At 39.9% G+C, this 14,894-nt stretch overlaps 1 protein-coding gene across 2 annotated transcripts in view; it reads right to left on the bottom strand.

Annotated features, from left to right (window-relative positions):
* Window positions 1-1,598: 1,598 nt before the first annotated feature.
* The window catches only part of casq1b (calsequestrin 1b), a 33,769-nt gene continuing 20,473 nt past the window's right edge, over window positions 1,599-14,894 (bottom strand). The window contains exons 2-12 of one of the 2 annotated variants that reach the window (XM_048236247.1): window positions 14,455-14,487; window positions 11,376-11,469; window positions 10,323-10,423; window positions 9,930-10,041; window positions 8,600-8,673; window positions 8,278-8,408; window positions 5,197-5,242; window positions 4,823-4,877; window positions 3,707-3,807; window positions 3,325-3,399; window positions 1,599-2,853 (exon numbers count right to left, since the gene is read on the bottom strand). In XM_048236247.1, coding sequence (XP_048092204.1) covers window positions 2,599-2,853; window positions 3,325-3,399; window positions 3,707-3,807; window positions 4,823-4,877; window positions 5,197-5,242; window positions 8,278-8,408; window positions 8,600-8,673; window positions 9,930-10,041; window positions 10,323-10,423; window positions 11,376-11,469; window positions 14,455-14,487 — 1,077 coding nt within the window. In that variant the 3' untranslated portion in view covers window positions 1,599-2,598. The remainder of the gene's footprint in view (window positions 2,854-3,324; window positions 3,400-3,706; window positions 3,808-4,822; window positions 4,878-5,196; window positions 5,243-8,277; window positions 8,409-8,599; window positions 8,674-9,929; window positions 10,042-10,322; window positions 10,424-11,375; window positions 11,470-14,454; window positions 14,488-14,894) is intronic. The other variant, XM_048236248.1, reaches the window with a different exon arrangement.

Here is a 14,894-nt window from a genome sequence, read left to right as displayed (position 1 = left end):
TTTTTTTTATTATTTACTCCTCGCGATTTCTGTACCAATTCGTTTTATTGACCCTAATTTGCGTTGGAGTTAATGAGAGGGGTTGTTTGTTTTCCCCCCGAAAGGGGCGGGAACGTTTGTCACGAGTCAAGTTCCCGGATGTGCCGGTCTAACGTATACCGTTGTCGAGAAACACGTGTTAGAAGGATGGTAGCCATGCTAGCTGCCTAATGGACAAGTTAGCTTTGATTGACAACAGCTCTGGCGTATGACAAGCTACGAGGATCGTTCAAAGATCGTCTTGTAGCCAATGAGTAGACCTTTCGAATAACGTATGGTACAACCCCCTGAGGGGAACTCTGGGAAATTGAGTCCACCTTCGTTGTGCGTAACGATAGCTTACTAGTACGACCGGCTCGTCAGAGGAATACAGTCGCAATTTTTACAGTTAGATAGATAGATAGATACTTTATTGATCCCCAAGGGTAAATTCAAGGATCAAGGATAGAAGCAGGGGGAAGGTGAGTGTCCTGTAGTCTGGGGGGGGGCTGTGGGGGAATGAGAGCATGGGCCTGTGGTATTGTGAACATGCAGTCATAGGGGAGGGAATGCAAATGTAGTGTGCATTGAATGTGCTCCTGTGTGTATATGGTTTGATTGTTTTGTCTCTGTTCTCTTCAGTGATAGTGATGACAACTTCAGCGATGAAGACTGGCACAGTGCACGGTTTGCTAGTTTCCCCCACTCATATTTTGTTTTACTTTATGTTTGCACTGAAGCAATTTTGCTGCTCTTCACCTATTTTCATATTTGCCTTTTACAAATGTTTGCACTACTACAAATTTACTTTTACAATTACAAATTTGCACTATAGCACATTGTTTTTTTTTTTAAATTCTTGAGGCGTTTTGGCAAAAGTAGAGTTTTGTGTGAAGTAATACCTCTGTAATACAGTACCACAGCCATCTCTGACTGAGCCAGATGCAACCCCCTGGGTGTCAGCTTTCATTTGAGATCATGATTCTAGGCCAAGGGGTTCTTCTGTTATTAGACTTTCTTTGGAGTATGCGTTTTGGGTAACCAAAGGTCCTTTTTGGAGTCTCCAAAAGGACAGTGAGCAAAACGCATATGCATTTCCACACAAAAATGGCTCTAAAGGGGTCATACTTCATTGTACAAACATTTCCTTAGATATTTATCTTCACAACACCTGGGAGTGGGCCTCTGATGTGTTTCAATGGCAATTTTAGGGACTTTCACATCTGAAATATGGCCATTTCCAGGGATTTACATAACCGCCTGAAAGAAAAAGCAATATTCCAGCTACTGTAGCACTTTGACAGTACATAACAGAGTCATTCTGACAGTTTCTAAAAATTCTACAAGGTCTCAGCTTTCAGGGGATACCAGGCATTTGATGATAGATCACAGTATGAGGACACAGGAGCTATTACAGTAGACGCTGTGCAATTTCGGGCAAAATCCCAAAAATAGGCCCATACGCATATCAGGTTAATTTCTCCATGGTCACACACACACACACACACACACACACACACACAATAGATGAAGACAAAGTAATAAAGACCAATAATAACAAATATTTTTTCTTTCAACAATTGGACCACAAACAATGAAACTCTTTAATGTCATTTTCATTTGCAATTTTCAGAATATTTCATTTCTCTCCAGGTTCAGCCATTTTCTTAAGACTTTCACGATTTCTCATATTTTGATAAAAAGTTACAAAACAAATGGCCATTTCTTAAACCTCCCAACATTCAGTTGTCAGAGAGCACAGATATGGGAGTTACATGGAGAGTTTGGAGTTGTTATTGGGCTGGGCCATGGTTTGCCTTCTTACTGTAGAACGAGGTGGTTTTGATGCAAGGAGAGGCACCAGAACCACTTGGTTTGGTTCCCCCTCTCACATTCTTTCTCTCTTAATCATGCATGCAGTGCAGGCTCATACTCTCTCTCACACACACACACATACACACATGCACATGCATACACGTCATACATATATGCACAGACAAGTACAGATATGTTCCTAGACACATACAAATATGATGCTACACACACACACACACACACACACACACACACAGTCTCTCACAAACACAAACAGATCATCAATAAAACCATGAGAAACCATGTTTATGGAAGCTAAACAAGATGCCTTGCTATCCAGCCACAAGTTGTGTTAGCCCACAGCATGCCCTTGCTGGACTAGAGAAAGCAGTCACAATCTCAAGACTGTTCAGACGATGGCAAAGATATTTTCAGACAGTCATTTGGACAACTATAGTATGTAGGATTTTTAACATGGGCTTTTTTAATGTCTGTGAGGGATCTACGTCTTAACACAGAACAGGTGTGACTATGAGAGTCTTGACAATGGATCAGGCAATCTAACGGTGGATCCTCCAGAAATGTGCTAGAGCTCGTTTATGGACCGTCTTCTAGGACGAGAGAAGGAGATGATGTAGAAAGAGAAAAAGAATAAAAAATATCACTTTTTGACAACAGAACAGTGGCCTTGAGATGTTGATAGTGACGGCCTTTTGATGTTGTAGAAATGAGAGGTGGCATCTTCCCATAGACGGCGGTTCAAATTTACTCATCGTCGTCATCATCATCATCGTCATCGTCATTGTCGTCGTCGTCATCGTCGTCATCATCATCGTCGTCGTCATCATCGTCGTCGTCATCATCATCATCGTCGTCATCGTCATCATCATCATTATCATCATCATCATCATCATCATCTGGGTCAATGTTGCCAGCCAAGACATCCTCGATCCAGTCATCCAGTTCCTCAGCAGTGGGCATGTCCTCATCATCATCCATGTCCAGCCAGATACTATCAGCCTGAGAGAGAGAGAGAGAGAGAGAGGGAGGGAGAACGAGAGAGTAAAATAAGACATGCATTGCCTTGGCACTTTCATTATAATGTCTTCTCAAATTATAAATGAATACTACATATTAATATTGATGAATATACTGTAAGCACACTTTGAAGTCATGTACAGTGCTCTTAGCTGGCTTTGATGTAACTTGCTAAACAGTATTTTATGTATGTGTTTTTTTTTTTAGGTTTTTGCCTTTATGCAGACAAAACAGTTGAGAGTGACAGGAAACAAGTGGGAGAGAGAAATGGGAGTGGGATTCATAAATGACCGCTGGTCAGAACTGAACCATGCGTGTTCCCATGGGCCCCTGTGCAGCATGTGGTATGCTGCCGCTTGCACCACACCCTATTCTGAGATTAATAATAATAATAATAATAATAATAATAATAATAATAATAATAATAAAAAAGCACGTAACAGCGGCACTTACATCCTCCACATCCACCACTCCAATCTGAGGGGAGTTGAGATCAATGCCAAATGTCTTCTCCCAGTATGGCACCAGCTAGGAGACAGAGACAGACAGTTAGGAGGAGCCACACCAGAGCAGGTGAGGGGACCAGGTGAGTGATGAGGATGGGATCTGATCGAGAATTGATAATGCTGATGATTTTTGGAAGACAGAGAAGAATCAGACAATACAGATGCAATCACTGTATCTGATATACTATAAGCAATTGTTTACCCTCATACAATGCAATTAATTATTTCATCCTTCTAAGTATTTAGCATTGCCAGTGATGTTATTTGAAATATTGGCTGTGTATGTAATAGTGCACGTGATGGATATCCGGTGTTCTATAGTCACGCACCAGTGGGAAGTCATCAGGGTCGATCCAGATGATGCTGAGGTGTGGGTTATCTGTGTTTTCACGGGATACCTCCTTCAGGATCTCAAGAAACTCAAAACCGTCTGAGAGGAAGGTCAAAGGTCAAGCAGTTATCACACAGGAAGGACCCAGGAAGAACATGAAATGTGCACATTTTACGATCATAAAGATGACTTTGACTGGCCTTCGACCCTTGCTGATCTATGCAAAGTACACCTGTTTCATATTAATACTCAGCACAGGTCAACAAATGATACATAAAGGCAATGGAAAAGGTCAAAGGTTAAAATCACAAAGATACATTTTGTCTGACACTTGACACTGGACACTCTCGCTGTCCTTTGAAGAGGACCCCTTACAAAAATTGGTAACACTTTCCTTGACAGTATCGACATAAGAGTGACATGGCACTGTCATGACACATGAACCCTAACCCTAATCCTAACCTCTAACCCTAATCTTAACCCTAACTCTTGCCCTAACCCTAATCCTAACCCTAACTTGCTATGACAAAAAACATAATAACAGAAGCATTATGTTACAATGCATGTCACTTAATAACAGAAGCATTATGTTATAAATGTATGACTTGTTTATGACACATTCATGACAGTGTCATGTCACTCTTATGTCGATACTGTCAAGTAATGTGTAACCCAAAAATTAAATGTTTGTGGCAACTACTGTAGTGCAACTAGTGCAAATGTGTCAAATGTTTCACCAGTTTGCAACTAGTGTCAAATGTGTTCACCAGTGATTTATCACCACACTTAGCCAATAATGGCAAACTTCCAGTGAACTTCTGTTGACAAACCTAATTTGCATAATAATATTGCTGCAAATTTGCTGCAACATTGCCAAAAGTTAACTGCAACTGTTCGCCAGAAACCTGAAATTTCTGTAAGGGACACCATTATCACTTTTATCATCAATACATGCTGACTTTCTGTGTCAAACAACTTACCCTTTCATCCACACAGCAAATAGATACTTATAAAATAGTATGTATGAGTCTCTCTCTCTGTATATATGTGTGTGTGTGTGCGTATGTGCGTCGTGCGCGTGTGTGTGTGTGTGCGTGTGTGTGTGTTAGCCTACCAGGGTCATCCTCCTCAGCGAAGGCCACAATGTGCTGTCCATCAATAGTATCCTCCTAAGAAGGAACACATAAAAAGCTAATTTCAGGTGTCCTGAAATCAATGTAATATTGTGAAATTTATTTTTATTCTCACCTGTGATGTTTTTTTATACACCATGTACATTCATTTGCACGGCTGTCACTAGCTGAATAGTACCATGAACAACTAAAATAAGTTCTAGGACCACGCTACTAATACGGTGGCCTATGAGTGCAAGTGTGTAGCAAAGTGCACAAAAAGTGTTTAGAATGTGTTGTGTGTATTTGCAGTGGGTAATGTGTTTCTTTAGAATGTGTAACATGAGCATTGTGAAAAGGGAGTGGAAGGTCTCACCCAGATCTCATACATGCTGTGACCTTCCATTTTCCTCAGAGTTGGCCTGGAGGAAGAAGAGAAACAAAAACAAAATATAGGTGAATAAACACATTCCACATCAATCTGTCATTGACTGCTCATCTTGATAAGATTAACCTGTTTTAATCATTGTTTTGGTCTAAGTTCCTTAAGGAGAGATTTCAAGAATCCAAGGAAATCAACTAAATCAACCAATCAGTTTTCTGTGTAGGCAGGCTTTCTTTTATCTATTTTCTCCCGAACTAAATTAGTCAGTTCAGTGTATCTACTGTAGGAACATGAGCGTCATGTGCCCCCAAAAAAGGAACATTTAAGACCAATTTCACATCAGATTACACAAAAGTGCACGGTTGTCTCATAAGAGTAAAACATAATGGTAACACTTTACTTTAGGTTTCTACATAAGAGTGACATGACACTGTCCTAACCTTAACAATAACTCTAACCCCAATCCTAACCCTAACCTGTCATGACAAAAACCGAATGACACTTGACAGAAGCGAGTGACAGGAGCATTATGTCAGAAACATTTATGAATTGTTTATAATGTTTATGACACGTTCATGACAGACTTATGTAACGTGTTGCTGTTGTTGTTGTTAAATGATTGCAAAAGACATGTTGAGGTGAGTTTAACAAGTGTAATTTCATGTGCATATTATTCAGGCCTACACTAGATGGCAAATTTCCAGTGAACTTCTGGTGACAAACCTAATTTGCATATAACATTGCCAAAAGTTAAATGCAACTGTTTGCCAGAAATCTAATTTGAATGTGAAAATATGACTGCGGCAACTGTTCACTAGAAACCTGACATTTCTGTAAGGGTACTACTTAATTTAATATGGGTTTGACGTATGTTAAGGTGTCAAGACAATGTGCTTGTTTTCATAATGAGATGTCTTAAGTGAAACCTTTATTAAGGATTTTACAAGAAAGTGCTAGATAAGTCTCTTTATACTAAAAACAATAACTAGATTTTTTTCCTCTTAATATAAGATTAATAACACTTGGTTAGATAAGCAGTTTTTGAAGTGAGCACCCTCAATGCTGCAAAAAAAGGTGCAATATGGAACCTGTTCTAAAATGGATCAATGCAATGACAGGAAATATGTGTTCATACAGTTTTTTATGCAATGACTGGGTGTGTATGACTATGACTGGGTGTGTATGACTGTGTTTATGTATGTTGCTAATGCTGTTATATGTTTCTATTTATTCTTTTTTAAGTAACACTAGCACTTACAGTAAATTATATTTGTTATAGACTCTTGAATGATGCACTGAAGGGAGAGCAGTTTACATTGTGTTGTACCTGTGACAATGACAAGAAAGACGTATTCTATTGTATTCTATTCTATTCCATTCAATGACATTCATAGCTGCCAGCTTATGAGCAGAATAGCTTCAGCCTGAGGCTATTCACTGCCAAAACAACACTCACCTGATCAGTTCAGAGACATGTGTAATTATGATAAGCCATGGTAATTCAGAATTGTATTTGGCGTGTCAGTCATTATAATGTCCAGGTTGGCTTACATCAATATTTTGTTTTCCATTTCATTAACTTGAATCATCAGTATACAGGCAAATTAACATGATCATCCAATCAAAACATATGAAACTGGTTATGTTATTGCCCAGCAACATTGCTCAAAAGGTTTCCCCATGTTTCACCTAAAGCAACACAATGCTCCTTTATGCAATTATCATGCCATTTATGCTCCTTGACATCAATATATCACCATTTAGCACTAAGACAGTATCCAGTTAGTTAAAAATCCACTAAAAGGGGCACTCCTACCTGATCAACAGAATTACACAGTGCTTATATTATATGATAGATATTATATTATATGTAAATTGTATTTCAAGTCAGTCATTATAGTGTCCAGTTTGTGTTACATAAATATTTATTTAGTTTGTATTACATTTAGTTTAGTTCAGTTCCATTTACATATGTACACATGTATGTATGATACATGTATTTAAAATACATATTTTATCAGGCAGTGTGCTAAGAGACCTACCCCAATACCATTACCATACCATGGACCATTAAACCACACAATAATCCAAAACATACAACCAAACAAGGCAAGAAATGGTTAACAGAGAACAATATCAACATTTTATAGTGGCCCAGCCCGAGACAAGACCTCAATCCGTCAAAAAAAAGTGAGAACAAGGCCAGAGTGATGGCAAAGAATCGTTCCTGCCTCAATCACTGTGGAGACATGGAGAGGCTTGGTAGGTATTATAAGAACCATTTTGAGAGCTGTTAATGCAAATAAAGATCTTTTCACTGATTATTTAAAAAAGGTATGAATCATTTTGGACATGCCATTTTTCATAAATATGTAAAAAAAGATGAAAACGCTTCTTTTTTGATTCCATGTTTCTACCCCACTGGGGGCAGCCATGGCCTACTGGTTAGGGCTTCGGGCTTGTAACTGAAGGGTTGCCGGTTCGATCACCAACCAGTAGGAAAAATGTGGGCGGGCGAAGTAGTTGAGCACTGCTCTCCCATGCCCCCCTTGAGCAAGGCACCTAACCCTTCTCTGCTCCCCGAGCGCCGGGTTAGTGTGTGCTTCACCTCACTGTGTGTTCACTGTGTGCTGTTTGTGTTTCACTAATTCATGGATTGGGATAAATGCAGAGACCAAATTTCCCTCACGGGATCAAAATAGTATATATATTTATACATTGTCTTAGAACCTTTAGCCATGAGGCAGTGTCATTTTCAGTCACAACAAACATATTGGTCAAGAGAAAATCAACATTAAATCCATATTTGCCAGGGGTATGAATAATTGTATTCTTTTTACTTCTTTTTACTCTATATATAAACTCTCTCCATCTGACCACTTTTCTTTAACATTTTTATCAGGCTTTTACAGGTTTTTTGCCTACAAATCAATATTTCAGAACAGGAAGAGAGTGTTTTTTTAGCGTGTTTTGAAGCTTATACTATGTATGGAGAGCATTCACTCACCATTGACATTTTTGACAGAGGTGACATTTAGAGGCATCAATGTTACTCTGTTGTTCTCCCCTCACCTGTCATTTTCCTCAATGAAGTCCACAAGTTCAGCCTCAGTGTAGGGTTTGCCAGGGATGGTCACAGGCTTGTCCATGAAGGGCTCATAGAAATTAACTTCATTCAGGACTAGACCCAGTTTCTTGGCAATCTGGAGAGGGAGGCCAAATTGGAGAAGTAGTTTATGCAGGAAGTGGTGTGTGTGTGTGTGTTAGAGAAAGAGGGATATATAGAGAGGTTGGGAGAATTTGGGAGTATTTGAAATAGTATAGGCCAGGGAATGACAGAAAGAACAGACATGGAGAGAAAGAGAGAATGAGAGGGAAAAGGAAGCCATCAAACCTTGGAGTCAAAGGTGGCAAAGAACTTGATGAAGGGATGAAACTCCTCTGCAGCATCATCAAACTCAATGAAGTCTAAGAAGTGAGGGGGGAAGATGAAAAAGAGGACGATGGAAGAACATACAAACAATGAGTAGTCAACATTAAGTCTAGACTATACCTAAGCCCTTCTAGGCAAGTCTACCCACTCAGCGGTAAAAGTTTGATGCCGCCACTTCTGAGAAATCCAGTTGTATGTTACCGCTCTCTTTCAAGTGTGGTCGGCGGCAAACTTCATTCCAAGGGCTATGTAGCCCTATGCCTTGGTCCTAGTCCTTAATCGTAATCAGAATTGAGACACCCCTACCCCTCGCGTGAACGCACAAAACCAAGGGGGAGGGGTAAGACAGAGAATTGAGACTGGCCCTAAGTCTAGACTATACCTAAGCAAATCTACCCACTCAGTGGCCATCTTGGTAACACACTTTGGGGAGGCATACAGGAAGGGACGGGATATGTGTAGACTACTGCCATATTGCCGTTACAAACTAACCCCATGCATTTCTGTTTTTTTTTAACGATTTTTTGGGCTTTTTTGTCTTTATTGGGATAGGACAGTGAAGAGTGACAGGAAGTAAGTGGGAGAGAGAGATGGGGTGGGAAATGGGGCGGGAAATGACCGCATGTCGGATTCGAACCTGGGTCTCCGTGGGCGCTCTGCGCTGTAGCCTGCTGCGCCACAGCGCCCCCAAACCCTGTGCATTTCTATGGAGGATTCTTTGAGTGCTGTGTCTCTGACTATTCACCTTATTCCACACGCAAACATTGGGGGCGCCATCTTTGTCCACTTTGTGCTCGAACATTACATTGAGCTAGGAATGTTAATTTAAGATTTTGGTGACTTTAAGACATTTCTGTAATACACTTTTCCTATCTGAAGTTAGTAGAACACTGACTGACAGGAGCGGCTGTCAGTCAGTCGCTGCGCGTCGGGGTTCTGTTCTCCCTGTCGGGACTTATTTTCTGATAATTACCGGCGGACAATACATTATCCCTTACATAACATAATGGAAAATAATATATTATAATGATTATATAAAATTGAATCATGTGAAAATACATCTTATAGAATGTTGTGTGGTGTGATAGTGGTGATTTGAGTGTTGATTTTCAGTCATGATAATCTTACAAATACACCTGGATAATTTGTGGGTTATAAAAATGTGAGTCCTTGAAAGATTAACCAAATGTTTTCAGACTGTGTATACTATGTGTCTCTGTATGTGTTCGTTATATGTGTTTTTATTCCTAATTCAAGAGAACAGACAACGGCTGAGTTGTGATATACATACGGGGGGACCTGTCGCTCTTGAAGTAGCCCACCAGCTTAATGTCTTCATCAATGTTGTAGAAGCCTTTAAGTTCTCTCTCATTGAAAATGATCTCTACTGGCTCTTCAATTACCTACAGAAAGAGATATTCATTATTTAACTATTTCACTGTTAATATCCAAACAACAAATGATAGAAAAAGTATAATTTATGATAAACAGTGGGTGTAACTCCTGAAAAAAGCATACTAGACAAATCATTTTTACAGTTTTATGACAACTTGCGGCATCTCAAGACTCAAGGGCAGCATATTGAACATGGATTTAAGGGGGGAGCAATTGACTCTGAACAGCAGCAACAAATTATAGTAATTCCTGAGGGAATTAGTAAATGTGTTGCTTGATGAAAACTCACGTCATAGAGAAACTCCACCAGCGTTTCGGCAGCCATCTCGCCATCATACTCTATGACCTCATCATCAGAGAAAATATAGATACTGTCAACCTCATCCAGACCTGAGGAGAGAAAGACAGAGAAAGGGAGAGATGGTCAAGAGCAGTTATCAGTACACCTCTATTCCTTTGTGGGAGACACCATTTTAAACTGTATATTTAAGTGACTCTTTTCCTTCTCTCATGAGAGCTCAGAAAAGAACGTTAGTATTACTGTGGTATGAAGTGTTCCTGCACTACATTAGCAAATTCATGTTCACTTTTGATTAACTACATACTGTCCCATTTAATTGAATCCAAAGAAATGTATGCTTTTATGTGTGGTTTATTTGCTGGGGTGAGAAACCATAAGCAATACTTAATTTTTTTACTAAATAATACTTTACTATTTATGACAGACAATAAGTTATTTATACTGATAACTGATTATGTATATGTAACGAATACACAGAACTGGCAAAATCAAAGTAAAGTACAGTAAGTCATGGCAGATACTACATATATTGGCCTTTGGGAGGCGATGCAGGATCACTTTACACCTTTTTTTTTAATCCTACATGTACTGCATATGGCGGGCAGTGTTCAGCCCGATCACACACACACACACACACACACACAGACGCACACACGCACGCACACACACACAGACAGACAGACAGACAGACAGACAGACAGACAGACACACACACACAGACAGACAGACAGGCAGACAGACTCACACACACACACACACACACACACACACAGACAGACACACACACACACACACACAGACAGACACACACACACACAGACAGACAGACAGACACACACACACACACACAGACACACACACACTTGATCATCATTGATGAATGATCAAGTTATTGATTAATAACTTGTGTGTTTATTATTTCCAGTTGTGTGTTTATTAAAATATAATTTTTAATATATTATATAAAATACCCTTTTATATTTTAAGGGGAAATAAAGACAAATGAGAGTAGAGGAATGGTTGTATGAGGAGACGGATTACCCAGCTTTTTGGCTACGGCGATGTCTTTCTTGGAATCCACCAGTCCGAAGCCAATGTCTTCATCATCCAAGTCATCCAGGACCTGGGCAGCAAGCTGAAGAACCAGAAAAGGATGTGTATACCATTACAGATCTGCTTACCAACTCACTAAGTTTGTGTGTGCCCACATGTTCATCTTTGTGTGTATGCAGGTGTGTGTGTGTATGCATGTGTGTGTGTGTGTGTGTGTATATGTGAGTGTTTGTGTGTATAAGCTTGCTTGTGTGTCCGTGTGTCTCTCTCTGTGTGTATATTTTGACAGAGTGCCTAGATTCCTAGAATGAAGGCCTCTGAATGCAGCCACCTTTACAGTTTGTTCACAGCCAAATCCTTCACAGCAGGTATAACCCCCAAAACTCAATTTCCCATGATCCTTAGATATGCAAACCCCTTTCCCCCACCACTACTTCCTCTCCCCTCTATAACATACTCAATTCACTGGCATTCTTCACAGCCTTAAAAGCAAAAAAAGGGGGGGTGCTTCTCCTGCACTTTCTAAATCTATTTGAAACTGGACCCATGATGGACCAATAGCAGAGTGACATGAGTCTCTGTAGATAAAGGGGAAATGGGTGGGACTGGGAGGTGGTAGGGACTGACTATATCGCTGCCCAGAAATCAAGGCGTGGTAACAGGTGCAAAGACTGGGTAGACGGCAGCCATCTTGTCTGGTTAAAGGGACACAAGGCAAGCCTGATGCTTTTTCTCTACGAAACTCCCCCTCGTTTGGTCTGAAGCTCTTTTCCTTTTCTTTGAGTCTTCCGTCAAGGGTTTTCGCTGCTTCTTCGCCGGCTCTGCCATTATACACACGTTTGCAACAATCTCTAGCGTTTCGTTAGCCTGCCTCTGTGCTGTAAACTGATCCTGCTTCGGTCGGCGGGTAGGATACACCGAACTTGCAAGTGGGATATTCTTCCTACAGGCAGTTGGGGCGGGCGAGAGAGCCTTCATTCGCCCCATAATGAGTCATTTAACCGACTTACGAAGATGATTATTTAATACGAAAACGTTGCCTGGTGTCCCTTTAAAGATAGCCAATCAGGCTAAAACCACTCATACTCCAACAATCACAACTCTTACACAGATACTTCAATTCACATTATGGACACTACTAATAAAATCATTGTAATATACACTTAGGACACATACACACTCACATTAAAATATGAAACCCAATGATACACATATACTGTATACCAAAACTTGATTGGTTGATTTGCTATTGATATGTTCCCTCAGCACAGGTGAGTTATATTTCTCAGTCTATGTTATTAAACTGACATTCTTCATTCTTCAGCTTCACTTCTAATATACATTTTATGTTCGAGAAAACACCATGAAATAATAATAATAATAATAATAATAATAATAATAATAAAAACATATTTGGTGAGGTAAAAAATAATCTAATCAATTTTAAGGATGAGCCTGAAACCAACAGATTATCTAATGTTGAGAACAATACTGTGTTGGAGTGTCCTTAGAAGTACCCTTGGTCCTCACATATTCAGGCATATCAGTATAGTACACATACTGCCCCTGTGAATAAGCCAAGAAAAAGTTCAGATTCTCCAAAACACATCCTATAATTCATAGCGTCGGATACCTCTACACCTGACCAGTTGTTTTACATAAGCGGTGCACGGCCATTGCTATACATCCAGTCAGCCAATCAAGCAGTCACATTACGACACTCAGTTGGCAGCCTGCTTAGCCAATCAGCCAATCAGATGCCCTGCTATGACTGGAGTGGGCGGAGAGGAAGTGGAGTCAAACCTTACTCACCCCTCCCACTGGTTGATTCATGACCTCACAATAGCTGTTGAGATCTTATCCCATCATCAATATATGTTATTGTGATCACTATGTATGAGTGCAATACACACTGAGAACAAGTCACCGAAAGCTCCTCACAACAAATTTGTTTCTTCTCTTAACATTTTCCTCAAAGCAAAAACCTATACATTGGCTGTGCTTAAAGACATACTGTGCATCTTAAAACAAATTGCCCCCCAAGGCAACTTACAATATGTTAGCACATGCAGTATGCTTGGAATTGAACCCACTGCCTTGATCTTTCAGTTGAGCTACAAGACCTCATATAACCTACACAGCTTGTGAGGTGACCACAGATTTGTATGATGTGTGGAGCTTTCAAGTCAACAGTCTTTCAACTAAATATAACTCGGTACAACACCTGTACTTAAAGATGCAATATACAGTTTTTGTCACAAACCTAATGCAATGGTTAATTATTTAAGCATGATGTAGCACAGTGCCTCCCAATATTCCTAATACATTCAGTATAAATTATTAATTTGAATAAAAAATAAGCCTTAGAATTTAATGGAATAATTCAATCGAAATCTGGTGTCATAAATGGCAGTACGGTGTCTATAAACATTTGTATCACTGACAACAAAAACTACATATTGCAACTTTACCCTCTGGTGGTACATGAAGATATCATTACAGGAACTGACGTAAACCTTAAAGTGCTTAAATGGATGGGACAAGCTCTTCTTTCTTCAAGCAAGGCATCAGGCCACAAGACGGGTGCATTGCTTGAAGAGGAGTTTAGAATAGGTTTGTTGGGATGGTAGAACCAACAAAATAGGGTTAGATGGCGACTGTAATATTTCCTACCCCCTGCCAGAGGTCAGTAGAGATGCAATTCTTCCTGCGCCATCTATATATAGATAAATAAACGAGTGAACACAAAGCACCATCCTTCCAGACCCAGTAAATAAATAAATAAATAAATAAAACACAATCGTAAATGAGAGATGCACAGTCACAGGCCAAGCTTCTAACGGAGGGTAGAGAGAAAGAAGCTTCCAACATAGGAAGAGAAGGAAGGGATTACCAGAAATAGAGAAAAAGAAGAAAGCTATAAGACCTAGTTTCAGGAGGAAAGTGTGAATGAAGAATGAAGAAAACTGAGGCAGAAAGGTAAAAAGTGTGGAAAGGAGATTTAGAAGCGTAAAGAGATAGAACAGAACAGAGATAGAAAAGATAGTCTTGGAAGGCCTGAACATACCTGGTAGGTAAGGGCTGCTGGACTTGTTATCAACTGCAGGGAAAAGTGATGCTTTTAGAGTGTGGGACAACCAACAGAGCAAAGAGACATTCAACTGATCCACTCCACCACAGTCAACAAGATTGATACTGCAGGACAACCAATAGATCACAGTTACATTAAACAGATTTAGTCCAGTACATTCAACATGGTTGATAGTACAGGACAACCAGTAGAGCAAAGAAACATTCAACAGATGCACTCCAATACATTCAATGGGGTTGATGATTCAGGACAATAAAACAGACCACCGTGACATTCATCAGACCTATTTCACCACAGTCCAAAAGAATGACACAACAGGAATTTAAGTTTAGTAAAGAAACGTTCAGCAGTCCACCACTCTATCCCACTTCCACAGGAAAACCAACAGAGCACAGACACATTCAACAGAGCAGCTC

The sequence above is a fragment of the Alosa alosa genome, chromosome 24, assembly GCF_017589495.1.
Source record: "Alosa alosa isolate M-15738 ecotype Scorff River chromosome 24, AALO_Geno_1.1, whole genome shotgun sequence".
In the NCBI taxonomy this organism is placed as follows: Eukaryota; Metazoa; Chordata; class Actinopteri; order Clupeiformes; family Clupeidae; genus Alosa; species Alosa alosa.
The sequence above is the reverse complement of the archived record's forward strand: the minus strand, read 5'-3'. Positions and strand labels throughout refer to the sequence as shown.